The sequence below is a fragment of the Sciurus vulgaris genome (genome assembly GCF_902686455.1).
Source record: "Sciurus vulgaris genome assembly, chromosome: 10".
In the NCBI taxonomy this organism is placed as follows: Eukaryota; Metazoa; Chordata; class Mammalia; order Rodentia; family Sciuridae; genus Sciurus; species Sciurus vulgaris.
In genome coordinates this window covers 139,011,088-139,037,401 of record NC_136470.1, presented here as the reverse complement: position 1 = coordinate 139,037,401, position 26,314 = coordinate 139,011,088, and the positions used below count along the sequence as shown (strand labels likewise).

The 26,314-nt window shown below is 49.3% G+C and overlaps 1 protein-coding gene across 3 annotated transcripts in view; it reads right to left on the bottom strand.

Annotated features, from left to right (window-relative positions):
• Positions 1-10,757: 10,757 nt before the first annotated feature.
• The window catches only part of PLCH1 (phospholipase C eta 1), a 169,490-nt gene continuing 153,933 nt past the window's right edge, over positions 10,758-26,314 (bottom strand). The window contains exons 16-24 of one of the 3 annotated variants that reach the window (XM_079156055.1): positions 24,025-24,204; positions 23,835-23,942; positions 23,173-23,297; positions 19,945-20,029; positions 18,400-18,546; positions 18,107-18,186; positions 17,067-17,126; positions 16,316-16,670; positions 10,758-13,872 (exon numbers count right to left, since the gene is read on the bottom strand). In XM_079156055.1, coding sequence (XP_079012181.1) covers positions 11,777-13,872; positions 16,316-16,670; positions 17,067-17,126; positions 18,107-18,186; positions 18,400-18,546; positions 19,945-20,029; positions 23,173-23,297; positions 23,835-23,942; positions 24,025-24,204 — 3,236 coding nt within the window. In that variant the 3' untranslated portion in view covers positions 10,758-11,776. The remainder of the gene's footprint in view (positions 13,873-16,315; positions 16,671-17,066; positions 17,127-18,106; positions 18,187-18,399; positions 18,547-19,944; positions 20,030-23,172; positions 23,298-23,834; positions 23,943-24,024; positions 24,205-26,314) is intronic. The other 2 variants (XM_079156053.1, XM_079156054.1) reach the window with 2 other exon arrangements.

The window sequence follows — 26,314 nt, the reverse complement described above, 5'->3', positions numbered from 1 at the left end:
AGGAAATTGTGCACGACTCAGAACACTCAGTGGAAAAAAACTGAAATTGAATTCCAAAGAGAAAGAAACGGGGTGTGTACGTGTGGTCCCAGTTTTTCAGGAGGCCGAGGCAGGATCTGTTGCACCTAGTCTTTTTTGATCAGGGGTTTTTTGTTTTGTTTTGGTTCGGTTTTTAGTTGTTGTTACTGTTGTTTTGTTTGTTTTGTTTTTGTTTTGATACCAGGGATTGAACCCAGGTACCGCTCAGCCACATCCCCAGCTCTTTTTAATATTTTATTTAGAGACAGGGTCTCAGTTGCTCAGTTCCTCAGCTGGTTGGCAGCCTCTTGGGCCCAGTAGTTAAACAATGATTAAATAGAAAGAAGACATAATAATATGTCATAAAATGACTGTGATAATAACAGAACATAGCAGTAAAATCGTTAGTATTTACTGTATGAAAACCACTATTCAGAACTTTTCCTGTTGGGTGTGTAGCTCAGTGGTACAGCACTTGCCTGGCATGTGACAGGCGGTGGATTTAGTCCCCAGTACCTACAAATAAGAAAAAGAAAGAAAAGATGATTAAACAAACCGTCTCTCCCTTCACCTGGGAGATGACGTTTCTAATTTATAAGACTGTAATGTCTTAATATATAATAGGATGCTGTCCACCAGGAGGTGATGGAGTAGGCGTGGTGAGGCTCTGGGGAGGAGAGGGGGAGGTGGTAGAGAGCCGTGGGGTACAGAGCCCACACCGCACCCCGACGCTGAGGCAGGGGCGGCCACCACAGAGGGAAGCGTTCTCCAAGGCACCAGAGGGAAGGCCCGCCAAGCAGGCCCATTCCCAGGATGGACTGCTGTACATGGGATGATTAGAAAAATGGTCTTGCAGGTAGAATTTGACTTGAACTAGCATTGGTGCCAAATTGGCAGCTGGGAGAAGGGTCAGTGAAGGACAGAGATTCAAGTGCTCCTAAATGCGAGTTTAGATACTTTTAAAAATCCTCAGTTCACATATTCTGTGTTCAGAAAATATGGACTCCAACATGCAGAACTAGCTGGGGTTAACTGAACAAGAAAAACGGCATGATGACAGCATTTGGGATGTGTGTTCTGGGGACAGCATTGCGGGTGAATGTAGAGCAGGATCCACTAGAAAGTCTGCGGCCCCAGGGGGCCACGATTCAAGACTGGGCAGAACCAGCAGAGCTGTGCCTTTAGGAGAGGCTTCGTTTCCTTATTAAGCACAGAATATTCTTTACTTCCCTGAAGAAGTAGGCTTTTTCCAATTTTGCCTTTAAGTGCATGGGCTATGACAGAGAGACTCATGCACAGTCTGCAGGACATTCAGTGACATAAGCATGGTGGCAAACAAGGGTGGACAAGGCCTAACAGGGAGCCTGCAGGAGGGGCGCAGGGTGGTGAGCCACAGGGCACGGATGTGCTGAGGAGCCCAGCTCTGTGCCCACAACCGGCTTTGGCCTGAGAACGTGCACCAGTGTGGCCAGACCAATCATTCAAGAAAAGCCAAAGACACACATTTCTGTGCAAAATACCTTGAACTTTTAATATCTACTTGAAACTTTTTAAACTACTTGGAGAACTCCTTCTTAAAACAGTGCTTTCCAGTGACCTTCTGAGTTCCTTTCTTACTGGGTTCTTTTCTGCTCATCATCTAAAGCAAGGGGTCCCTTCTCTATTCCATCTGCATTGTCCACCTGGGCAACTGCACCTGATCCCACTGCATCAGGCCACCTACGTGGGATGCCCAGACCCACATCCAGACCCACACCTGGCCCTCGCCTCTGCCTGTCACTCCAGGCTGTCGATCAACTGGACGACTCTAAGGGGATGTCTCACGGGAATCTCAAGTGATGTCCCCTCATGGCCAAGAGGAGACTCTGCTGACCTACCCATACCTGTCCTTCCCATTTCAGAAAATGGAACCACCATCTACCAGGATGTTCATGCCAGAAGTTTGGGGGTTTTTTAAGTACATTTTATGCGGATGGTGAAATTCTCTGCTTCAAGATCCTCTTCCGCTCCCTGCCGCTTCCCCCTTTCTCATCTGGAAAATCCCTACTAATCCTCGGAGAGCCGTCAGGCACCACTGCCTCCAGGCAGAGCCGGGCACAGGAGGCCTAGAACGAAATCGTGGACCTGTCCAGCCCACAGGCCAGGAGCTTTTGCCTGCCCTGGGGAAACAAGCACGCGGCACCTGATCTGGGGCTGGGTGAGAAACCAAGGTAGGAGTGGCTGCAGCTTGGCCCCAGGACACCGTCAGGCACAGCCTGACCTCAGCCCGACTGCTTGGGACGAGGGCAATGGTGAGATGGGCTGCCGAGAACCCAGAGAGGTGGAGGGGAGGCGGCAGCCCACGGTGGGACTTCGCAGGGTGAGCTCTTGGTATGGGCACCTGCTCCACTGCACCTGGATTTCACTTGTAAGACACAAATTCTAAGGTAAACTCACATGCGTCCAAGGGAAGCCAGAAGGCACTGACATACTTCTGAGGGGGCCCTGGGCACGCACGCCCTGGGGCTGGTCCTGCCTCTAGGAGGCTGTCTCTGGCCAGTCCCCACACTGAGCCAGGCGCCTGTCTGGGCTCCCGTGGGCCCCATGCCTGCCTGTGTCCCTGCTCTGAGTCCCTCATCTTCCCTTGACCTGTTACGTACAGGCTTCACAAAATACCACTTCCCCAAGTTCAGTGATTTTGCTACATCTCTTAATTCCTAAATCTTGGCATTGAAGAAGCTTCGTCGTGGTCTTCGGGAAGCCTTAGACAGCCGACCGCCGCCCCAGTGAGCGGCACCCAGCCCAGGTCAGCCTGGCCCTGCCGGCGCTCCCTGCTGTGGCCGCCACCCTTGCTCCAGCCGCTGGGCCACCTCCGCACAGACCCGCAGTGGCTGCGGGACAGCTGTGGCACTGCCCCTGCTGGGGAGGTCTCCGCACAGCTCCAGCAGGCGGGGAACTTGCCACGCTCACTCGCCAGGCGGCACCCACGGAGGCTCAGCTCAGACAGGTGTGTTGCAAATGTGGAGTCCCAAGACCGGGAGCGTGGACGTGCTGTGGAGGCGGACGCAAGGACGAGAGCCAGAGGCAGGGCTCGCATGCGAGTCGCCTGCCTTCCAGCCCCGGGTGGGCTGCTCTAACTGGAACATCCCCGAGAGGCACCGGCCATGCTGCTCTGAAGCCACGGGCGCTTGGCCGAGCTCCCCTCCCGTGTTCTCCCCTCTTGCCTTGCCTGCCCACCACATGGACACATGCCCTGAACGGTCTTCTCCAGGGAACCCAGGCCGAGACGTCGGGACCAGCCTGGGCAGTCACACCTGCTGGCGCCCTGTGCTTGACAGCAGCTGGTCTCGCCTGTGGTCAGCTGGGAGGAAGTGAGGCTCGAGGGTGGGCCTCGGATGTCAGGTTGCCACCACAAAGGGCCAGCCTGGGGGTAAGGACGATGACAGGACCTTTGCAGTTGTTGGCTACTTACGATGGCCTTGAAATTCTCCATAGCTTTGGGGCAGCTAATTGCTACATTTAGGCATTCTGGGACAGCCAGGAATAGCTGTGCGGCAGGTGGCGGGATGGATTATGAACACATCAGACCCAACCAGAGAAGCATCTGCGGGACAGATCCCGAGGACGCGAAGCCAGGGAAATGTGATTAAGCCGAATGAGATGCTTCACGGAAAGGGCCGACTCGCCCTCAACTTGGAATTGTGTGTCCAGCCTGGACTCCCTGTGATGGACTGGCAGATTTGGCTCCATGGAGATGTTCCAGGCCAGGCTGTATGGACAGTGACCAAACAGACTCCATGTTGCTCTGAGACTCCATGAACTTCTCCCATGGGAACACCCGCCTCTGTGCCCAACATCAGTTACTTAGCGTGACATGTTTAGCAATACAAAATGACAACTCTTATGTGATGAAAAATTGTTCTCTTTTGATTCCTATTTCTCCTAAACAATGTACCATGTGATGGTGATGTCAGCAATAATTGTGTGGATGTTAGCAACCATTCTTTAGTTTGTACCTAGGTAGGGTCAGTTTGACCCACTTCCCCCTCTGTCGATGATCTCATGATGTTAATGTGTAATTTTGAATCATAGCAACAGACACTTATGATTGACGTGATTTTTGGTATAAGAACCCCTACAACCCTGTGGTTGGGGCTGTTCTCCCAATAGTCATTTTTGGGGGCGTTGTGTGAGACAGTCAGCCAGTCGGTTTAATAGTTGGTCTGGGGGTCCTGGTGGCAGGGAGCAGTCAGTCGATGTGAGGGCCCCAGAGGAAGGGAGTTATCGGTTGGGCTGAGGGATCCTGGAGACGGGGCTCAGTCAGTCCAGCCAGGGGTCCCACGGGGCCTGACTGTTGTCTCAAAATGGCAGCAGCCACGTGTAATCAAACCTGCAGGTACTGTAACAGTGAACTTCCAGGTGACAGCAGGCAGCTGGTGCTCCACTGGTGGTCGGCGATCAGTTTGCTGACTCTTGTTGGACGATTGGGAGGTGAACTTCGTGCGTTGGGTGATGGATAGGAGTAAGGCAGGCGATGGACAGGCGAGAGGCAGGCAAATGGCAGATGATAGATGCCTGACAGTGAGCAATCTGCTCTCAAAAAAGGCGTCTATATGCTGGCAGACTGCAGGTCATCACAGCAGACAAATGGGGTAAACACCAGGGGATCGATAAGCAGCAAAAACTGCCTCACTGAGAAACAGATATCCTGTGCTTGAAACCAGAGTTACGCCAGTCGGTTTAATAAAGACTCAAATTTGGACTTCTCAGTGGTGATCCGCCTGTTCTTAAGTTGTGCCCCATAACAACCGTCCTAATGGTTTGCTGAGATGATCACTTGAGGCTTGGATTCATAATGGCTCATTAAATTGAGGTGGGAATGCTATAGAACGCCCTTGGGAGAGTAGTGAGAAGGGAGTCGGGAAGCTCAGGCACAAGGAAGGACTCCACGTGGGCTTACCACCTGTGTTTACTCTCCAGGGGGACCAGGGACATTCCTTTCTCCAGACAATGGGTACCCGACCCTCACTGAGAAACTCCTGTCGACTGTTCTCTCGGGCAGGGTGGACAGTGGGAGATCCTGGCTCTGCACTGGGCTCCCTGACAGCCCTTGGGATGCTGAGATTGGCCAGGCAGAGGACAGAGGGCTGCCAGGACCATAATGGGCAGTGTGGCCAGAAGTGCGCTCAGGTGGCCTGTCCTGCAGTGCCTGCTATCACTGTGAAGGACGCCGGTTTCCCAGAGGTGAGGCAGACAGCCTCCTGCAGCAGCAGTTCTCGCACACGGTGGCCTTGGCTCCACCCAGGAACTTGGTGGCAACGAGCACACCAGAGTCCCATGCAGACCTGCGACACGGTGTGTGTGAACCCGTGATTTGGGTGCACTCAAGAGTCTGAGAACCACTGAACACCAGGGTGTGGCTTGATTTGTACAATCAAAAATAACGAACAGAAGGGGTCCAGGTGCCCCGGGGAAAGCTGCGATTTCCAGCTCCTCACTAGGTCTCTGTCAGCCCAGACCCAGGGCTCACTGACGGAGCGGAAGCTGGTCCTCGCAACACCCCCAGCATACCAGACGTTTCTCCAGTCCTGGCTCACATTTGCCAGGGAGAGAGTTCACTGGAGGAAAGGCAGCGCCCGGACTCCTTGAGGCTGGTTGCAATGTGATCACAGCTGGCGCCATGGCGAGGGGTCCTCGTCAGAAATGAAGACCCCCAGATGGCAGAGGGTACGTGGGACTTAGGTTCAAGTCCACTCACAGCAGATCCAACCAATCTCAGGCCCCTCCTGTGGCCATTTCTCTAGTCTCCAAATGCCCAGTGGGGCCCAGTCAGGGCAGAGGATGGCCCTGATTTCCCAACCTCTGAATAAAGGAACGTAAAGACAGGAAGGACCTGCATGAGCCTTTTAAAATGTAACGTCCCCTCCCTTCAGGCCAAGTTAGTAAATCGGAGCAATCTCACTTCCAAAGAAGACCAGAGGAAAACCAGACTCTCAGGACCAACAGAGGCACAAAGGCATTCAGAGATGGGATCCTGTGGTCCTCTGAGTCTCTGCATCTACCTGAACTCTGCAGAAAAAGGCAAAAATATACGATTGTGGTGGGTACCAGTGGTCCACTATGAACCTAACCAGGGGGCACCCCAACTATGGCTTCTGTGCCAGATATGAATTTTATTGGAGCAATCAACCCCACCCCTGGTACTTAGTTCGGGGCCATTATATTGCTGAATATGTCATTCCTGCTTCTCCTCGGGAGAGAGGATCAAAAGCAGCTCACCTCCACATCTGCAGGACCAGCACCAGTCCTGGCCACCCTGCCCCACGTCGTGTTAATGCTCCTGAACGTGACAGTGTATTTGTTGTGAGTGACCTCAGTCATCTTCCCGTCCACCTGCTTCATTCTGATGGACAGCTCTCTAATTGGACCCAATACACAGAATAGGTCAAATAACTTCAAAGTCCTATGACACAGCGCGTCAAGGGCAGGCGAGACGTCCCTGATGAGTAAGGGCCTGACAGCGTCAGTCAAGTGCTGGGAGGTCAGCGGTCCACACTCTGTGGGCAAAGCCTGAGAGCCCAGGGACAGCAAGCATCTGTGCCCAGTGAGCTCGGTATTAACAGAACTCCCAGGGAGGACTGAGAAGAATAGGAGCAAACCATTATGTGAAGCGATACCTTTAAAAAGATTCACGTACTTCTGAATATACAGAAAATGTGGTTGGTTGGCCTGAACCTTCATGTGGCCCCTGTGATATGAAGCATTAGCTGGTGCCACTCCTTCAGTTCACAGCTAGGCATCCCTGCGACCTGCGGATGGAGAAGGGACCAGGAGAAGGGACGCTCTTGAATCCAACCAAAGACAGGTTAGTGTTCTCCAGAAGTTCTTTAAATAAGCATGGCCGCCAGGGGGCCCTGATCAACCAAACTCTCTGCATGTCACCAGCCTCTCTCCTTGGTCAACCCACTGCTTACACAAGGGGCTCACGAGTGGACGTTGGCATCAAGCTCAGATTCCACAGCGGATGGAAAAGCCAGGCCTCCAGGAGCCGAGGGGCAGAGCCTCTCAGCGCCCACCAATGACAGACACGGAGTGTGCACTCCATCCCTGCAGCCTCGTGTGGCTGGGGAGAGATCCTGGGTCCCAGAAAACGCACCAACCGTTCCCCTGAAGGGAAAATTGCAACCGTGTGGAACTCCTCCAAGCAAGAACAGGATTTTTTTTTTTTTTTTTTTTTTGTACCAGGGATTGAACCCAGGGGTGCTTAACCACTGAGTCACATTCCCAGTCCTTTTTACTTTTACTTTGAGACAAGGTCTTACTAAGCTATTTAGGGCCACATTAAGTTGTTGAGCTGGCCTTGAACTTGCAATCCTCCTGCTTCAGCCTCCAGAGCTACTAGGAGTACAGGTGTGTGCCACCACACCTGGTCAAGAGCAGAATTTCTGTACTGGGGCTTTAATTAAGACTGATTGTCATGAGGAGCTGTAGTTGAGTTGCTGCTAGGAGCAAAAATAAGTGTGTGTGACATACAGGACTCACAAAGGCGCTGCTTGGTGGTTCTGTGCCCCGCGGGAGTTGTAAATGGGTACTCACAGCAACTGTCACCTGAGAAGGAAAAACAACTATGGGTTTGTGTCAGTCTTCTGTTGCTATGACAAAGTACCTGAGGTAAATCAACTTATAAGGAGGAAAGGTTTACTTTGGCTCATAGTTTCAGAGGTTTCCATGGCCACCTGGCCCAGTCGCTGGCCCTGCGGTGGCACAGCATATGATGGCGGGAAGGAGAGGAGGGAAACCTCAGGGCACCTCATGGCAGCAGGGAGGGAGACACACAGGAAAGGGCTGGGCCAATGGTCCCCTTCAAGGGCTCCCCCAGTGACCCGACCACCTTCCACCAGGTCCCCCTTCCCCAGTGTTGTTGGACGGAGACCAAGCCTTCAACATAGGGACCTCTGGGGGACATCCAGGAACCAAACTTATCAGTAGAGAACAGGGAGGCAGAGGGAAGGTAAAGGGGAGAATGGGGACTGCAACCCAATTCCCGTGTGCGTGATTCTGCCGGAACAAAGCAAACTGCAGTGCTCAGAAAATCAACTGATTTTTAAAGATCCAAACTACAGCAGGTTTCACTCTGTCACAGATGCGGGACTAGGACAAGCCACCAGGCAAGCCACCTGGGGCCGCGCAAGTGTTGGGTGAGAGTGCAGAGAAGGGGGATGACGGGCATCAGCGGGGGCTCTGGACCTTCCCACTGGGGACAGAAGGTGACGAGGACACCAGGACACCTCCTCTCGCGCAGCCCTCACGCGGCTTCTCTGGAGAGTCCTGCACAGCCCAGCAGCTGCCTGCTTCTGCTGTGCAGCAGTGGTCACCTCAGTCACCCGTCCCCTTGGGTGTTCTCTTTTGCCCTCACTCCTGCTTCCTTGGGCGATGCCCCCCACTCCCAAGAACACGTCAGCATGTTAGATTTTGCTGTAGACGCTTTCTCAATGACTTGGATTAAGATCTCAGCCATATGGGTCCAAAAAACGAGCGGCTTGCAGGCAGCATATACACAGCAACACCCCTGTCTCTTTCCCGTATTTTCAGCTACCACGTGTGCTATGCTTCTGTTTGCACATTTGTACCAACACCAGTATCTTATTTCTCAGCACCTCAACAAATTGGTGGCTACACAAAGACAAGTTCTTGTCATAATCCTAACACCCAGCTGAGTACCTGGCCCAGAGCAGATGCTAACTAAATGTTTATTAGGAGGCGTCAAAAAAAGCAAGGTATGCAGGGGAAAGGTTTCGTGTAGGAGCTGGAATCACCTGCTCACCTGTTTCCTACCTGCCCCCGTGACCTTGGACAAATCACAGATTCACTGAGACTCATTTTCAGAGTCTATGAAACAGGAGTAACAGCATCTCCTCTCAATATTGGGAAGACTAAATGAGATGCACTATGTATAAAGCCTCTTTATGTTGCAGAATGCTGTACAAATACCAACTTCTGTTACATACATCACTAAGTAGACACTAAATTAAAGGGGAGATGGAAACTGGGACGTGGAGATCCAGAGGGAAATATGAAGAGATAGACTCAGTCATCGCACAGAGAACTATATGTGACAAGATCTTGTGCTTCTTCCTCCTTCCAGGCACAAAACAAACCAAGACATTGGGCATACAATTTTTTCTGGCATTTTCCCTAAATCTCTTTCTTCATCAATTTATCAGACACTTACTGAATGCACGCAGGTTCTGGCTTTGTCTTTAGCCAAGAAAAGGGCAACGGCATGGGACAAAGTCTAGTGAGGAAGTGGACATGCGAGTGGACAGATAATGAAGTGGAATCTGAGGTCGTGCAGATGCACTGGAGGACCCCAAAGAGGACTGAGTAATTCTGAATGGTTGGGCAGAACTGGGGAAGAGGAGATGACGACCAGGGAGGCTTCCTACAGAACTGGATCCTCCAGGATGGCTCTTGAAGGAAGCAGAGTTAGTAAAGGAGGGTGCAATCCAGGACACCAAACCAAGACCCCGCATGCAAGGGTGGGACTTTATCTGTAAGACCTAGGGGCCCACTAAGCCATCTTCAGCAGGAAAGGACCCTGGTCAGAGATGTGGCCATTGCTTCCGCTGCAGGCAGCTCTTCCAGCCCCTGAGGAGACACACACACGAGCAAACTCTGGAACTCCGCAGCCTTGGTTGAACCAGACTCCACTGAGCAGAGCAGCTCCCTGGACTCACAGCTCTCAATGTGGAAACATCAGAAGGCTGCTGATGCCTTGGTTGAGATCTCACTTTCCTGTGTTTCCTGGGACCGGGCGAGTCCCGTATCCACTCTCCAAACAAGTGAAGTCCTAATGAATCTAATCTGAACGTCAAATGCTTTGATTCAAGTTTAAGCTTTCTTGCTGCTCTGGCTTATTAGGTGACCCCAGAGGGTTAGCATGGAATTGCTTCCCTTCCCTTCCTCTGTGCGATCAGAGAAGGAAGCGGCACGTGTGGGTGACCGGCACACGTGGACGCCCAGGACTGGCCTGATACCCCTGGCACGTGGCCACGGTCACTTAGATGATGATGATCACTTTGAGGCTGGGTTGACATCCAAACGGAAACTGGATTTCTTTTCTTTCTGTTCATTTTATTTTACCTTTTAAAAATAGGGATTCCATTGAATCATAAAAAGCAGCTAAATTCTACTCCTTTGCAATTTAATTTCAATAACTTTATGTCAATCTCTTCTAAAGCAAAGGTACTTTGGAGAAAAGATCTAAGATAGAACTTTAGGGGTTCAGAGCCCCCAAGAAGACAAGACTCCAAGGCTCACGAAGGGCATAGAAAGGAGTCTCTCTTCTTCACACGACATACCTGCCCCAGGAGGCCTCTACCCTCAACCTCGGGGAGAGCCAGGGTCAGACTGTCCACTCCCTTGACTCCCCCATCACAAGGTGCCACAGACGATGTGCCAAGGACAGCATCTCCCCCTCCTCCCCACGTGCCCCTCACCCACCCACAGCAGGGCCACCGCACCTTGTGGTGCCAACACCAAATGCTAAAGGAATCGTTACTGACAAGCGTGTTCTTTAAAACACAATGGCGACACCAAGAGACTCAAGCTGCCGCTTCAACCTCTGCTCCGTAGCGGAAGTTCTCTACATGGCTACACAGGCTCAGATCGGGAGTATGTCCCCCTGGGTGCTCTCAGACCCCTCTCAACACTCACCACGTCAACCTCAACTGTAAAAACACAACAACAAACACCAAGTATTTAAAAATCTGCTAATTTTTAATTATATTTTCATGAACTCCAGGAAGAACATCTTTGCAGTCATGTTACAAAAAAGCAAAGAGGGACATTCAAACATGCGATTTAAAAAATGGATTCACAGTGAAAATAATGTATGTCAGTACTAAAATACAGTTACTTGGTTTCCTGAAGGGAAAAGGTTCTTTTTCCTAATAATCTATTCACTCGGATTTTATTATGAGAATTTTTTTCTTGAAAGCTTTGGGGAAGTTTTCAATGTGTGCTACCACCATTTTCAATCTGATGCAGACCCTCATTCTGGAAGCCATTATTTGCAATCTTTAACTAACCAGAAAATTGAAAAGTACGACAAAGAGCTTGGCAACGGGGTTCTTGTTACATACAGAGCCGTTAGCAAAAATATGTAACAAATTTCATGTAGAACAAACCACTTTGTCCTTATATACAGAAGTCTGCTGTCTTCCAGCATATTCTAAGCGGGAAGGGGCTTGGGAGCAGCCAGGCGCTCTCTGAACTCTCCTTCCGGGTGGGGTGAGCAAGTCTTAAAAGGCAAGGGAACTCGTCTAAACTTCTTTCAACTGAGTCATAAAAATGCATCTGGGCTTCTCAAGGTAGAAAGAAAAGTGACAATGGCTTCGAACAAAGAATTCCTCCCTTTGTGGTTCACAGAGTCCCAGTCAACTCAACAACGACCATCTGTGACACAATCTGAGGACATAGGAAGGGCATTTTGTGAAACACGAGTGCACCGTGCCAGGCCACTGAGAGGGTCACGCGAGGGCATGCACACGCCTGGCGCAGCACAGTTCACGACACAGAGGGCAGGAAGCCCAGGTACCTGGGGACGTCACGGAGTCTAGGCACAAACCCATAAGCAGGGGACGCAGGGACTCACGTGGACACCAAAATACAAGCTTAAAAACGCACTGGGAAACCATTTCAAAGCCAAGGACCACACGGGCAAGGCGCTGCGGTTCCGCAGACACAGGTGAACGTGGAAGATGCAGCTGTGCGCTAGTCACAGTCTCAAAAGAAAGTAGATCTCTGGTTTATCGTCACTGCTCGGCTCAGTCTGCAAAACAGAACTATCCGTACAAAACTGGTCCCCGTAACCAGGTCGCAGGGCGGAGCAGGCCCCCTCAGGGATGCCACGGCCCTCCAGGTGGCCCCCCCGGGCGCTGCGCAGATAGCCCGCGATGTAGGAGCCGGTGGAGTGGCGGTTCCCTGTTGGGGCAGGGGCCGCAGGCCTGCTCCGGAGCAGCACCCCTGCCCCTGGCTGGCCGCTGGGGCTGGCCACTCTCTGCCTGCTGGCTTCCTGCCTCTCCTTGGCACGGCTGGCGATGTTGCGCACTCTGCTCTGGCTCCTGGATGACAGCTTTCTGACCAAGGCCCTGGGAAAGGGGCCGGCATCCTGCTTTGAGTACAGCACCTGGCGGCTGTCCTCTTGCTCGAAGGACACCAGCTTCCGGAGCTGCTCCGTGAGTGCATCCGAGGGCCCCAAGGGCTCCGTCTCCAGGGCCACGCCCTTCTTATCTCGAAGGCCAGTTGTAATGAAGCTCTTGCTAATACACTGATACTTGCTCTCGAAATTGCAAGCAATGTCCTCCGATGTTAAATCTCCCAGACTTTTGGATTTGCAAGGACTTGACAGTTTTGAAGCAGGCAAAGGAGGATGCTTGGCTGGCTGCTGGGCTGTGGGGGCATGCGAGTCTTGAACACGAGACAGCTGGGACACACAGACAGGGTTCATTTTTGCATCTGGATTTGAGAAACAGTTATGAACAAAGCCAGCACCCTGGTAGGTTAGACAAGAAAGACTTCCATTTTTGACCCCTTGAATGTGGTTGACTATTTCAGGGACGAAAGGGTGGAGAGTCCCTTTGCAGTAGCCATTTCTCAGCCCTCGCTGCAAGTGTTCCACCACATCCTGACTGTACTTCAGTTCTAGAGGAGAGGCGAGTTGGCCGGTTTCCTCTCTCCTCCATTCGTAGGTTGTTAGAGGCAGGTCTTCTGACTCCCCATCGACTTCCACAAGGCTGCTCTCTCCAGAATTGACGCAGACAGTGGGCTCGCTGACTACATCTCCCAGTGTCAGATCAGGGGAGAGGACAGGGCTGAAGCTCTTCAGGGGCCCCCGGTCTTCTCTGGTGGTGGGACTTTTTGGTAACCAGCCCTGAGGAGCATCGGGGGACCCAAGCAGCTTGCTCTCCACAGCCCTGGTCTTGGTTGTACCAGCAAGGTCATCCTCTGGCTTCGTTTTAGAGACTGGAGCTCCAGCCGCCTCGCAAGCAACTGTCGCCCGTCTGGTGTTCTCAGAACCCGGGAAGGCCATCAGCTCCGGGGATGAGCACAGGAAGGAGGACCTGGGCTTTCCCCTGGAAAACCCAGGCTGGGAGGGCGTGTGGGGGCCCCAGGGAGCGGCCGCAGTTCGACCTGACATCACACCGGTGCCGTGGAGACGGGACACTGCTGTGAAGTTAGCCTGATCACCAGTCTCATCCAACTGGCCGATCAGGGCCGAGATAGAACTGCCCGGCTCGTTCTCGTCTGTGAAGGTGACGTTGTCAATAAGATGGGAAATGTCACTCTCCTGCAGAACGGGAGTCGAGTGTACCTCGGGGATGTCAGAACAGAGCACGGAGACATCGGACAGGGAAAAGGAGGTGGCAGCTCTGCCCGCAGCCTGGCTGCCTTCCAGGCTCTTGATCTCCAGGGCACTTTGTGAAAGGGTGCCCCCCTGCAGCCAGCCTCGTCCCTGCCCCAGGCCCGCGGCGCTCGCCCTGCCCCTGGTTTTCCCGCCATGCACATCGCCACACTCGGCTTGCGATGAGTGAACAGCAGGCTCTGGAGCCAAACACTGCCTGGGGGAGAGGGACTTGCTGGGACAGCGGCTCTCCTGGACATCACTTGTCACACTGGATTTGCTTCTCCCACCCGGCACTCCTAGCTGCTCTCCTGTGATAGACACGTGGGCAGTAGGAAGAGTGGCGGCCCCTTGGCTGGTGTCTTTGTGGAGGAGAGCACTGGAGGAGGAGGACGACTTTTTGTTGAAATTTGGAAAGTGTGGGTCTTTTATACTTGCCTGCCCCTTTCTTCTGCCATCCTCATCCTCTGCTGAAGGAAACAGACAACATGTTAGGAGACACGTATCACTTTAGGTACCACCGGCAAACACAGTTTGTCTTGAGACGAACAAATGGAGAATGTGAATCTGTTACACTGTGACAATATCGTTATGGATTGCATAGGCTGCAACAGTGTCTGTGTGATGGACACATGGAAAATATATTGATAGGAATCCACCGCAGCTTCCCTTCGAATGTCTATTACATCAGCCAGGGATGTAATACGCATTGTCGAGACACGTCAACGAGTTACCGTAACCGCACTCTCACGGTGAGGATTACCTTCTGGGGCCTCCTATTCAGATTCATACTACACAGAAGCGTGGCAATAAAAACAGAACAAGACAGCTCTGTTAAAGAAAGCACTGCAGTACCTGGAAGCAAGAAGCTGTACGCTTTCAAGTCACACCTGCATCAGCACAAAGTCACAAACAGTAGCATTTAAAAACCACCTTGGCGAAAGATGTAATTGAACCCATAATTTCTAAGACAACTGGAAGGTACAATAAATGCATGAAGATATGAGGATCTGCCGTAAAGATAAGGAACTGGCCATCAATTCTGTCGCTACTAATATCTGATCTTTTGTTAGTCGTATTTTTATTGCTAGTATGCAGATCTCCATATGGCCTTCTCCCCTAAGAATGGTAGGAAGATGCAGGCACAGTAAGGAAAATAGTAAGAACCACAGGTCACGGTCCTGGGGACTTCCTTGTGGCCAAGACAGCATTAAGTGAATGATTACACTTCATCAGACTTTATTTTTTGGTGGGGAAGGGGGATGCCAGGGATTGAAACCAGGAGTGCTTAACCACTGAGTCACATCCCTGTCCCTTTTTAAATTTTTTATTTTGAGACAGGGTCTCATTAAGTTGCTGAGGCTGGGTTTGAACTCATAATCCTCCTGCCTCAGTCTCCTGATTGAGTACTACAGGTTGTACCATTGCACCCGGCTTGATCATTCTTTCTTAATGTCTTCTAAGGCTTTAAGAGTCATGGCTTATAAGAGAGAATTTAACTTCGTATTGAATATTTTCCTGAGAAATTCTTCATCATAAAACTTTTTAACCCCTCCCAAATTATAATCAATTAAATGTCCTATGATGTCACTGCTCAGAGATAGTCACTGTAGTTTTTGCAGAGGGCCACAGTAATATCTGGCATTCTGTATTTTGCTTTTTCTTCACTTAGTATTTTTTTTTTTTGCTATAATATACTTTGAATGGATGAATGACTATGAATTGCTCCAGATTAACATAAGTTCAATAGCTATGACTACGTCATATAACTATTTTGAAATACTGCTTTCTAACTCACCTAAATGGTGTTAACATCTCAACTGTGGTATAAGCAAGGCAAAGTATTACCAATTCCTATTGAATATAATTTTATTTCCCTAAAGATGGGGCTGTAAAATAAAGTTAGCAGTACATATTTCATCTCTTCTCTGACTCTGCTCTTAGCAAAATTTCAAACATTTAAACTTCCTTTTTCTCCTTCAAATAAACCTTTCAAGAATTGGTTTTTTTCCCTAGAATATCTTACAACAAAAATTGACACAAGCAAAATGCATTTGTGAAAAAATAGGCCATTAAAACTAGTTTAATAAAAGAAAAATTTTGCTAAAGTAATCAAGCATCACATTCTACTTGTGTGAGATGATTCTGATTTAACTAAAATATATTTGTTCCAGAGACATCAGATGGATATAATTTTCGCTCTTATATTCCCTAGAATAGTACAGGGAGTCAAACAAGTAAGAGCCCTTTGTCACCTTGAAAAGCAGTGACCACTCTTTATCAAGATCTGGAAATGAATCTGTAATACATTCAAATCAAGGAAAAGATGGTAGCATCTGACCCTAATGCTTGTGGAGCCTGTCCAGGCTTCCATCGAGGCCAACACCCAAAGACCAGGGACATAAGATCAAGGAAAACATTGCTTCAACCACCTCAGGAGGAAGCAAAGATTTTCCAAGTGAAAATCTTTTAACATCTTGTTTTCTTTCCCCATAAACATTTTTAGTTCCGGAAATATATATGTGGTGGGGAAAGTAATACAACCATATTCAACCCCAGAAGAGTCAATATAGTTCTATTCAACCTCAAACAATGAGTAAAAATGGTAGCACCTGGAAATCCTACACCTTTCGCAGGTTTTGTCTTCCTCTGTCTTCCTCACAGACCCACAAACTCCAGGCCATCCCACACGATGGTTCCCCTGGCCTTTGCCATCAATATCAAATGGCAATGCTATTATAAGGCTTAAGGTGAGAGGGAATAGCACTTTACCACTGTCCTCCCCAAAGGCTAAAACTAACACACAAAACCATCTACTTTTCAGTATATTGCACTTCGTCTGCAGAATGTCAACCCTGTCATGCTGGAAACAAGAGACTGAAATGCAGGGCAGAGAAACTAAAAGATGCTTACCCAGAGAGTTTTCTTTTCCTTCTGTGTCTTTTGCTGTTTCAGGTGCAGACAATGACAAAGCCCCCAGAAGACTTCTGTCCACAGGCATAGAGACAGGGCGGGCTTGCAAGCTCCGCGTGGTCCTCCTCAGGACGCCGTCCTGCTCTCGTGTGGCCTCCGACACCGAGTCCTTGATCTCCACCATTTCCTGGAAGCCCATTTTGCTCTTCTTCCTGCCTTTGGCTGGAGCGCTGGCCGTGCGGCGCAGGATTCTGTCTCCAATCGATCGCTTCCGAACGTAATGGGAGCTGCTCTCTGAGGAGCTGTGCCTGGGATTCTTGTTGAACAGCCCCTTCAGGCCCTGCAGCTGCCTGTTCTGAAGACACAAAAGGACCCACCGGAAGTTTAGCAGGTGAGATCACCTCAGCCTCTCGCCTTGGAAATGGCAGCTCCATGAGAAATGAACACAGAACGAGACTGTGCGACCAGTGAAGGACACGGACCAGGAAGACAGCCCACAGCAGGTCCGCCCCGGGCATGCACATCCCAGCCTCACCCCCGACCTTCCCCAGGAGCTCCCGGCCCAGAGACGGCAAGCGGGTCGGAAGGTTCCCACAGTGAGCAGCCTGCCACAGACCTCAGCCGCCCTTAAGCAACAGACGGGTGTTTCAGAGTGGGAAGCGGGAAGATGGAGAGATGTGAGGAAGCATGCCACCGTGACGCCCGAAGAGAAGCGGGACAGTGGGAAGGAAGCACCATGCCGAGCAACTACCTTGGTGGCTCCTAGAAAGTGCAATATAGTGTAACTGGGGTTGAGGATTAAAGGGCTCCACTGCAAGGGAAGAACAGAGACAACAGAACACAACTGGGCTCATCCGGGAAGGTGACACCAGGGAGGAGAAGAAAGCGCGTGGACGTCTGTCGACCCTTCCTCCCAACCCTGGTGGCGTTCCCCCAGCTGGGTTTCGTCACAGTGACGGTGAGACCAGCCGACACTGTGGAGTATTCACGACGTGCCAGGCAGCTTTGTAAGGGTAGCACGAGCTCGTTTATCAGGAGGCGCCAATTTGCCCCAGAGCCACCATGGGGACACAGGCCCAGGAAATGTGGAATCCCTCTGAGCAGCCGCAGGCCACGCTTCCTACAAAGAGGAGCACCGGACACACCTGGGCTCCAGTCAGTGCTCCTTCACTCCCTCCATATCCTGTCTGGGCCTGGAAGTTTGACCAGTGGCCAAGTCTCCATGACTGGGCATGACCCAGGGGATTGCCTATTGATTGGCAGGCCTCAAGTCCACTCTGCAATGAGGACGGCAGCAGCCAGAGAGAACTAAAATGCATTCTTGTGTTCTCTCTCTCTTTTAAGTACTGTGAATGGTTTCAAATCCATTCACAGCATTTAGGTTTTCAGTTAACATTGGCATCAAATGAATTCGTCCCACCTAGAACTGGCCAAGGTCCTAGCCTGGTGGTGAGCATGGGTAACTCGTCAAGCATCTGAGACCTAACATGCCTCCTGCAGCCATCTGGGGCTTTCTCAGAACTAAAATAAAATTTAACACTTAACTGATTACCTGAGAATATAATAGGGCCCCCAGGTGCAAGGGATGCACACACATCCCTGAACAGTGCAGAGAGCAAGGGCAGATGGGGACAGGGCTGGGACAGCAGACTGGGCTTGCTGAGCTTCCCCACCGTTCTCCATTAAAGAGCAGCTTGTCAAAATGTGCATATTCCTCTGGTGCAATCAGCCAGTCGGTGACTTTGTTCAGGACCATGTTACTGTGGCTTTAAGCCCTATGATCATTCTCACCTTTCCATAGATTTCATTGATTGTTATGTGGACAAATATGGAAGCTTCTGTGAGTCCTTCCAAATAGACATGCCGGTAGCCTGAGAAAAGCAAAGAGAGTTGTCTCCTTGAGTGGGACTCGCATTTGGCTTTCCTGGAACTCAACCATAGTTCTTTACATTTTATGAAGCACAGTAACAGTCACGTTCGTCTCATGACACATATGCTGTATGTCCTTGAGTCACTGGTCCCACATTAAATCTTCCAAAGAAAAAGGAATGGTCAGCACAGAGAGAAAAGCCACACACACCTACCAGGCACTAAGCTGCTAAAGGTCACAGTCCTTTGTCCGACGAAGTCTCGCCCAATGGGATCGTGATCCCACACCAGGAACCGGACCAAAGCTATTTCCGGCATGTGCACTGTAAATGTCAGGGTTTCTTCCCACACGGGGTTAAATCCTCAGAGAAACAGGAAGAGAAAAATCAGAACAGCCAGAGCTTGCCTGGAAATGAGCCAGCAGAACGTCTGCAGAGCAGACAGCGAAAACTGCTTGTGATGGTTATTAGATCCGTGAAGATGACCAAGTCACTCCAGAATGTCTTACTGAAAGAAAGCCTTGGAACTGCCCCACTGCTAGGAAATAATTGGTAAGAAAATTGCCTGTACATGATCACATCAGTTCCTTCAATCTCTGATGCCCAACTGTATGGTAGGGGAAGCACTTTAATATGCAGAATGCTTCGATCAGTTCCAAAATTATAACAGTGATCTGAGGATATTTTAGCAAAAACTATAAAGAAAAAATAAACAGCTGGGTTCTCATGAGACCCTGGTTATTCTCAGGAAGGTTGCTATGGAAGAGCAAGCCTGGCCCCCCCTTGCTCTCTAGCTTTCTGTGCTCCCCTGTCACCTCCCACTTTTCCAATGTGTTCCTCCTATGATGTGATGCAGCCAAAGGAACTCTTGCTGTTTGGACTTTCAGTCTTAAAATCTGTGAGCTAAAAAAACCTCTTTAGGTAATGATCCTCAGGTATTTTGTTATAGCAATGGAAAACAGACTAAGACAAATACTAAAAGGCAAAACTACATTTATTTCTTGGTGAAATCTTCTCAGATAATTATAAAAACCAAAAAAAATTTAAGTACTCTATTAGTTTCTGGTTTTTCTTTCTAAAAACTGGAAATAAGTCTTGTTAAACATATGGATTCAGGAGGCATCAACCACTGCCCTATAAAAAACCTCAAGCCAATGAAAAAATTATAGGCTAAAAATCACAGAGGAGATTATCTTTTTGTTGACTTTGTAATGAGCTCTCAGCTACATCTATGACTAATAAAAAAAGAATAATTTATTGAGCAGTGGTGTAGAATTACAATGTAGGAAGGTTGCTTTCTTAAGCATGTTATCTGCTAAATAATAAGTGTAACCTGCTCTTGAGTGCCACCGTGCAAGGTCCCCCAGGAACCACAAACTTCTCGAATGTTTTGATGATTATGGTTTAAAATGATTTTAGTGTATTAACGACTAGAGAGTGAGAAAAATAGATATGTAATAATGTTTGTCCACTGGATAAACAAACAAATACAATTTTAGACTACCAAGAAAAAGATGCAAGGCTCAAATAAAGAAAGTTTTCTTTAGAAGAAAAACGCAGCCCGTCCACCACCGCACACTCAGAGTAAGCTCACCCGAGCTCACCAGGCCGAACTTCAGAGTTCGCATCCCCACCAAAAAAGAGGTGGCAATGCAGATCCTAGGAACAGACTGCTCTGCTAAGCCAGGCACGTTTCCCTCTCCAGGAAGATTCTAGTTCTAGAACATTCTCGCCACAAGTGAGCACCGGTCTTCCTCTTACCATTGTCATCCACCACGCGAGTCTGATCTTTACAGCAGTCTACTGGCAGTCCGATAATCTCAACCTCAACGAACGGGTCAATGATCTACAAGTGAAAAGAAAGGGTCATTAAGAATGATGCGCATCACTCTGGAAAGCCGTGTGGAGATTCCTCAGAAAACTTGGAATGGAACTGCCATTTGACCCAGCTCTCCCACTCCTCGGTTTATACCCAAAGGTCTTAAAATCAGCATACTACAGTGATGCAGCCACATCAATGTTTACAGCAGCTCAGTTCACAGTAGCTAAACTATGGAACCAACTTAGGTGCCCTTCAACAGATGAATGGATAAAGAAAAAGTGGTATGTATATGTGTGCATGTATATATACATATATGTATAACCAGAAGAATGAGAAATTATACTCCATTATATATGATGTATCAAAGTGCATTCTATTGTCATATATAACTAATTAAAACAAATTTAAAAATTTTTAAAAATTTTAAAAATGATGCGTGTCAACACGAGAGCTCATTATTTTGGGAGTATTGGCTAAATGTCCACATCTCAACAGTAACTGATTTTCTATATAGGCATGCACTGAGAGAGGACTGCTGCTCGGTGTAGCCTTCTGTGGACTAAGACCTCTGAAACCATGAGCCCTCAAATGAACCTTCCCTCCTCTATAACTGTGCTAGTCAGATCCTTTAGTCAAGCAGTGAAAAAGCTGACTACAACACCAAATAACCCAATCAATAAATGACAAATGAACTAAACAGACACTTTTCAAAAGAAGAAACACGAATGGTCAACCAACATGAAAAACGGTTCAACGTCTGTAGCAATTGGGGAACCGTAACTCAAAACTACACTGAGATTTCATTCACTCCATTCAGAATGGCAGTCATCAAGAATACAAACAACTGAGATAGCTCAGTCGGTAGAGTGCTTGCCTTGTAAGCACAAGGTCCTGGGTTGGATCCCCAGCACCACAAAAAAAAAGAATACAAACAATAATAAATGCTGGAGAGGATGTGGGGGAAAAGGAACGCTTTATGCTGCTGGTGGGATTGCAAAGTAGCACAACCCACTGTGGAAATCAGCACGGGGTTTCCTCAAAAGACTAGGCATGGAACCACCATATGACCCAGCTATACCACTCCTAAAGAATTTATCCTAAAGAATTAAAGTCATCATCATGCTACACTGATAAGTGCATACCCACGTATACAGCAGCACAATTCACAGCAGCCAAACCATGGAACCAGATGGTGTCTACCAGTGGATGAAAGGATAAAGAAAATGTGGTGTGTATACACAGTGGCGTTTTATTCAGTCATAAAGAAGAATGAAATTACATCATTTGTAGGAAAATTGTTGGAACTTGAGACCATTACACTAAGTGAAATACACCATACTCAGGATGTCAAGGGTCATGTTTTGTCTCATATGTAGAAAGGGAAAAAGTGAAAAAAGGTCAGAGAGATGTCATAAGAATAGAAGGGAGCATAGTTGCGCAGAGTAAAAGGACTGGGGGCTGCAGGAGGGGAGGGAAAGAGAAGGCACTGGGGAACGAAGCTGATCCTCTAATGCCGTGTGCAGGTGCGAATCTGTACAACGAAGCCCTGTGTCACATATAATCACAATGCACCATGGAAGAAAAGCCAGACAGGAATCTCTACCACTGGGAGCCAGAGTAAAACTCTTCCCTTGGAAGCTGATTATCTCAGGAATATCAATGGCTTATTCTCAATGATTCTGCAAAGAAAAGCAAACACACACACACACACATACATGGGGAGGGGGGGCTAGTGTGACACTAATGACTGAATCACTAGACCGAGGTGGTCCATTTTACTATTCTTGCAACTTCTGAGGTTCAAATTTTTTCAAAATGAAAAGTTTAAGAGAAAATATAAAAGTCATTTTTCCTTGCTGCAGGCAAAAAGAAAAAGAAAAAGTCAGATAAACTTTCTGCTACAACCAATCGAGTTTTCTTGCTGTGGAAAGAAGAGCAGAATGTAGGGGCCAGAGGCACAGCAGGGGGACCAGTCCCCAGTAGTCACTGCAGCAGATCTATTGGGCTGCTGGCCAGAGATGGAGGAGGTGGCCCCACTGAAGCTCCCTCTCCAGAGCAGGACACGGCCGAGTTACATTGCCCAGCACTGCAGGCCAGCAGTGACTGACAGTTGTGGGGTCCTGACCTGCATAGCTGCATAGCTTCACCCACCAAGATGCAGGTGGGGGTGAAAGAGCCTGGAGGGATGGACCAGCCCTGAGTGGAAGGACGTGAGCCAGGAAGGACTGACAGGTGGGAGAACAGACCAAGAAGGCCAGGAGCAGCCATGACAGAAATGAGGGAACAGACAGTGGGGAGGAAGGAGGCTGAGGTCACAGAGGGCGGTGCTTCCACTGGGCCACAGAGGTGCCACAGGAGGTGAGGAGCACAGCAGGGTGGGCTCGCTCCTAGGTGGCGTCTCTGTCAGTAGTGAAACTGTCCTGTGCACCCAGATGTCATCCTTGCCAGGGTCAGTCTTGAACTCTGGCAGAGCTGGCTCAAACCTCAACACAAGTGAGGCACTGTGGTCCAGCAGGAACCGTGTGACATGCCAGTGTGTCCACGTCAGAGGAGCTGAGGCCAGCGCTCGCCTATCAACACCCGTGCACGTGTCCCCTGTGAGCACGCCTGTGCACACGACACCTATGAACAGACCTGTGCAAACACCACCTATGAACAAACCTGTGCACACATGTCCTATGAACGTTCACATGACACCTATGAAAAGACCTGTGCACATGCCATGTAAGAACACGCCTGTGCACATGTCATATAGGAACACGCCTGTGCACATGCCTGTGAACACATGTGTGCACATGCCACCTACAAACATACCTGTACACACACCATCTATGAACATGCCTGTGCACACCTATGAACATGCCTATGCACACATCCCTTATGAACACACCAGAACACACACCACCTACAAACACACCTGTGCACAGGCCACCTACGAATACACCTCTGTACACCTATGAACATGCCTGTGCACAGGCCACCTGTGAACACACCTCTGCACACATTACCTATGAACACATCGGTGCACACACCACCTACAAACACATCGGTGTACACACCACCTATGAACGTACCTCTGCACACCCCCCCAACACGTTTCACAGGAAACGCAAACAGGATGGAGCAACCTCGCATTCGCCCTGGCCACCCAGTGCCCCGCAGCTCACCTCGCCGCGGTCTCCGAGCATGGAGTCTGGAGGCTTGGGCAGTTGCTGTCCACTGATCACTTTTAGGATGAGCTGCTTTTTGGGGTTGGCAGGAAGTGGATCCCCAGAGAAAGGGTTGAAAGTACCTAGGCCAAGAGAAGCAGAGGCTGGTCAGCGGGAGGGGACCACAGCTGAAGCTCGAAAAGCAAGGAACCACCGTGCCCAGGCTATCAGCATGTCCTGGGCTGGAGCAGTCCCAACACAGCTGGAAAATTGATCTCAAAGAGGTGGAGAACGGAATAGTGGTTACCAAGTCTGTGCGGAAGGGCAGGATGGAGACAGTTAGTGGACGTGACGGGGCAGCTGCACAGGAGGAATGCCCTCTCCTGTTCTATACGGCACGGCGGGACCATCATGGTGACAAGCAATTGAATGAATATTTCAAAACGGCTAGGAGACGATTTCAAAAGTTCTCATCACACAGAACTAAGTCTGAGGTGACAGATTTGCCAATCACCCTCATCCGATCATCACTCACTGCACCCCATAAACATGCACTTACTATATGCCAATTTAGAAATAAAATAATGTTTGACATCATGTTGCACAATGCTGGGGCCTTGCTAGGGCATTCCTGGAGAGAGTCCACCTGCACTGAGAGCAAGACTGGAGCTCACACCCACCTTTGCACATTTGCTGGGGCTTGAGGACGTAGCCGCAGTTGCCGTTGGCCTTGAACTTGGCGCGATTCAACTGCATCATTCGTCCTTCGGACTGGTAGTTGAGTGCCACTGTGCAAGGTCAAAGTTTAAGAGCATTAGGCAAGGCGGTGCGCGGAGCCCGAGCGCAGAGTACTGCTCTAGAGGCACGCACCGAGCTGGCAGCCCGCGTTCCAGTAGGGCAGGGGGTTGAAGTTGCTGGAGTCAATGCGATAGGCCGAGGGGTAGATCCTGGTGAGCTGCTTCTGGTTGTAGATCATGAACTGCTCTGACTTCTGCTGGACCACCTGGTGCGCTCTCGTTTCACTGAAGGATAACACATTTCCCATGGTCCCTGGTGGTTTTTTAATAAAGAAAAGAGGAAAGTGAGAACCTCAGAAAGTAAGAACCCCTCACGAAGGGCCGCGATGCCAGCGTGCACCAAAGCAGAGAGTGCAGACTCGCCCTGGCCAGTGAAGAACCGCAGTCTCCCTGAATTCAATGGTTGAGTTACAAGGAACAATCCGGGCATGGGGGCACCCCCAGAATCAGACCCGGCTCAGCACCACCCCACCCACTTCATGAGCAGAGTATGTTTAGAGACAAAGTAAAGAAAGTGACATCCAGAAAGGCAACTGAGGCAGAGGCCCCCTCTGCACAGCTCCTGTCATGTGAGTGGTCAGCACCTATGACTGGCCAAGACTCGGCTGCTTGTTACGATGGTAGGTTATGGTCTATCGTGTTAGGGCACAGTTCACCTCATACAGAAAGACCACAGAACAAATGTACGTGTGAAGGCAATTTCAGAACAAATTTAATTCATTTAACACAACAGGGTAGAGGCAATTCCTGGCCAAGAAAGATCTTTTTGTTAGTCTGAGGCCAAATCAGAACTGTGCATTTGCTAAGGCACCTGTCCATGTCTGGGTCCCAAGTTCTCCCCAGAATTCCATCTTCCACTAAAGCATGTCTGCCTGCTTAGCATGAGAGCTAAGGAAGAAAAACTATTTCCTAGAGGCATGACTCATACAGACAGAGACAACCATGGGGAAATAAGACTACGATCCTAACTTACTCCTGATGACAGCAGACACTCATTTAAAAGGCACATGTGTAAAACACGTACGAATAACATCCAGGGGCCAAGAAGGTAAAGGAAAAAGATAATCCAGAAAAAAAGAAAAGGTGAGGTTTTCTGATTCTAAAAAAGCTGATTTGAATAGAATTCTGGACCCACTCAAAACCTATTTGGAAACAAAAAATAATAATGGAGAAAGGGTGTTCCAAGGGCACTGAACTGAAATATAGTTTCAGAAACAAGGATGATCATGCATGAATAAAGGCATATAAACTGAACACAAGAGAAGTAAACCAGGTGGAGCCTTTTCCAAGGACTCTGCGTGGACAGTCACGGAAGGTTGGCGATTTAGGGTCAGGGCACTGCGCATTTGGGGGTCAGGATGGAGTAAACCTCCAGACATTTATACTCCCCGCTTTCCTCCCAAGCCCACCCTTGAACCACATCCACCATGCCCTATCACCGCTCCTTCAACAAACATCCATACCCTCTCCCTAAAGTGACCACTCCTTTGTCCTCTGGACCTGATGGAAAAGGGCAGCTCAGATTAAGGCCCACACATGCCCAGAGCCTCGTTCTGCAAGCTGAGGCATCCGCATTTGGACTCAGAGAGAAGGCCCAAGAAACCCAGAGATGGACTCCAGTCTTCCTGAGCCAACTGGGCCTGAATCACAGCTATACCACCATGTTTGTTAGCACACGTGGCCTCTTGGGCACCTGCTGTCTGCAGGGTAATTAACAGAATTGTGTCATTTTGCACAAGGATAAGCTATGTATCACCTATTGTGCACTTAGAGACTTAAAAACAAAAATAGCTAAAGTATAAAAGCTAAACAATATCAAAGATTATTTCCCATCAAGCCAATAGGTTTATGGTTTCCAAAGGCATTTACTGGAAAGATGCACTCTCTAAACCAAATGTACTTTAAACTTCATTCATCCGAGTTTGTTTTTGAGCTGTGGGCAATTTTAAGAATGTGTGTTCACTTGCTGAGACTCTTAAGGGTTCTCACAATCTCACATGTGAAATCAGTTTCGATTTTGTGTAACCGTTGCCATCTGAAGGAGCCAACTCCCAGAGGAAGAAAAGACATCTTTCTGCAAGTAGAAAAAGAGAGACTTGTGGAGCGTGGCAGAGAGAAAGCAGTGGACGAGGAATCCTGGAGGTTGTGAGGATCGGGCCCACCACTGGGCTGCCTTCCTTCCACCACGACATGCCGAGAAAACCCGAGATGCTGATTTATGTTCCATTTCCACTAAAATCAGAATTGGTGTGAAGCACCACGTGGCCATAGGTTATTTCAACACGCATTCAGTAACTCCGTGGACTAGAAGAGAAAGGAAAAGAGCAGCTAGAAAGGCAAGACAGGGTAAGAAAGGCCGGGAC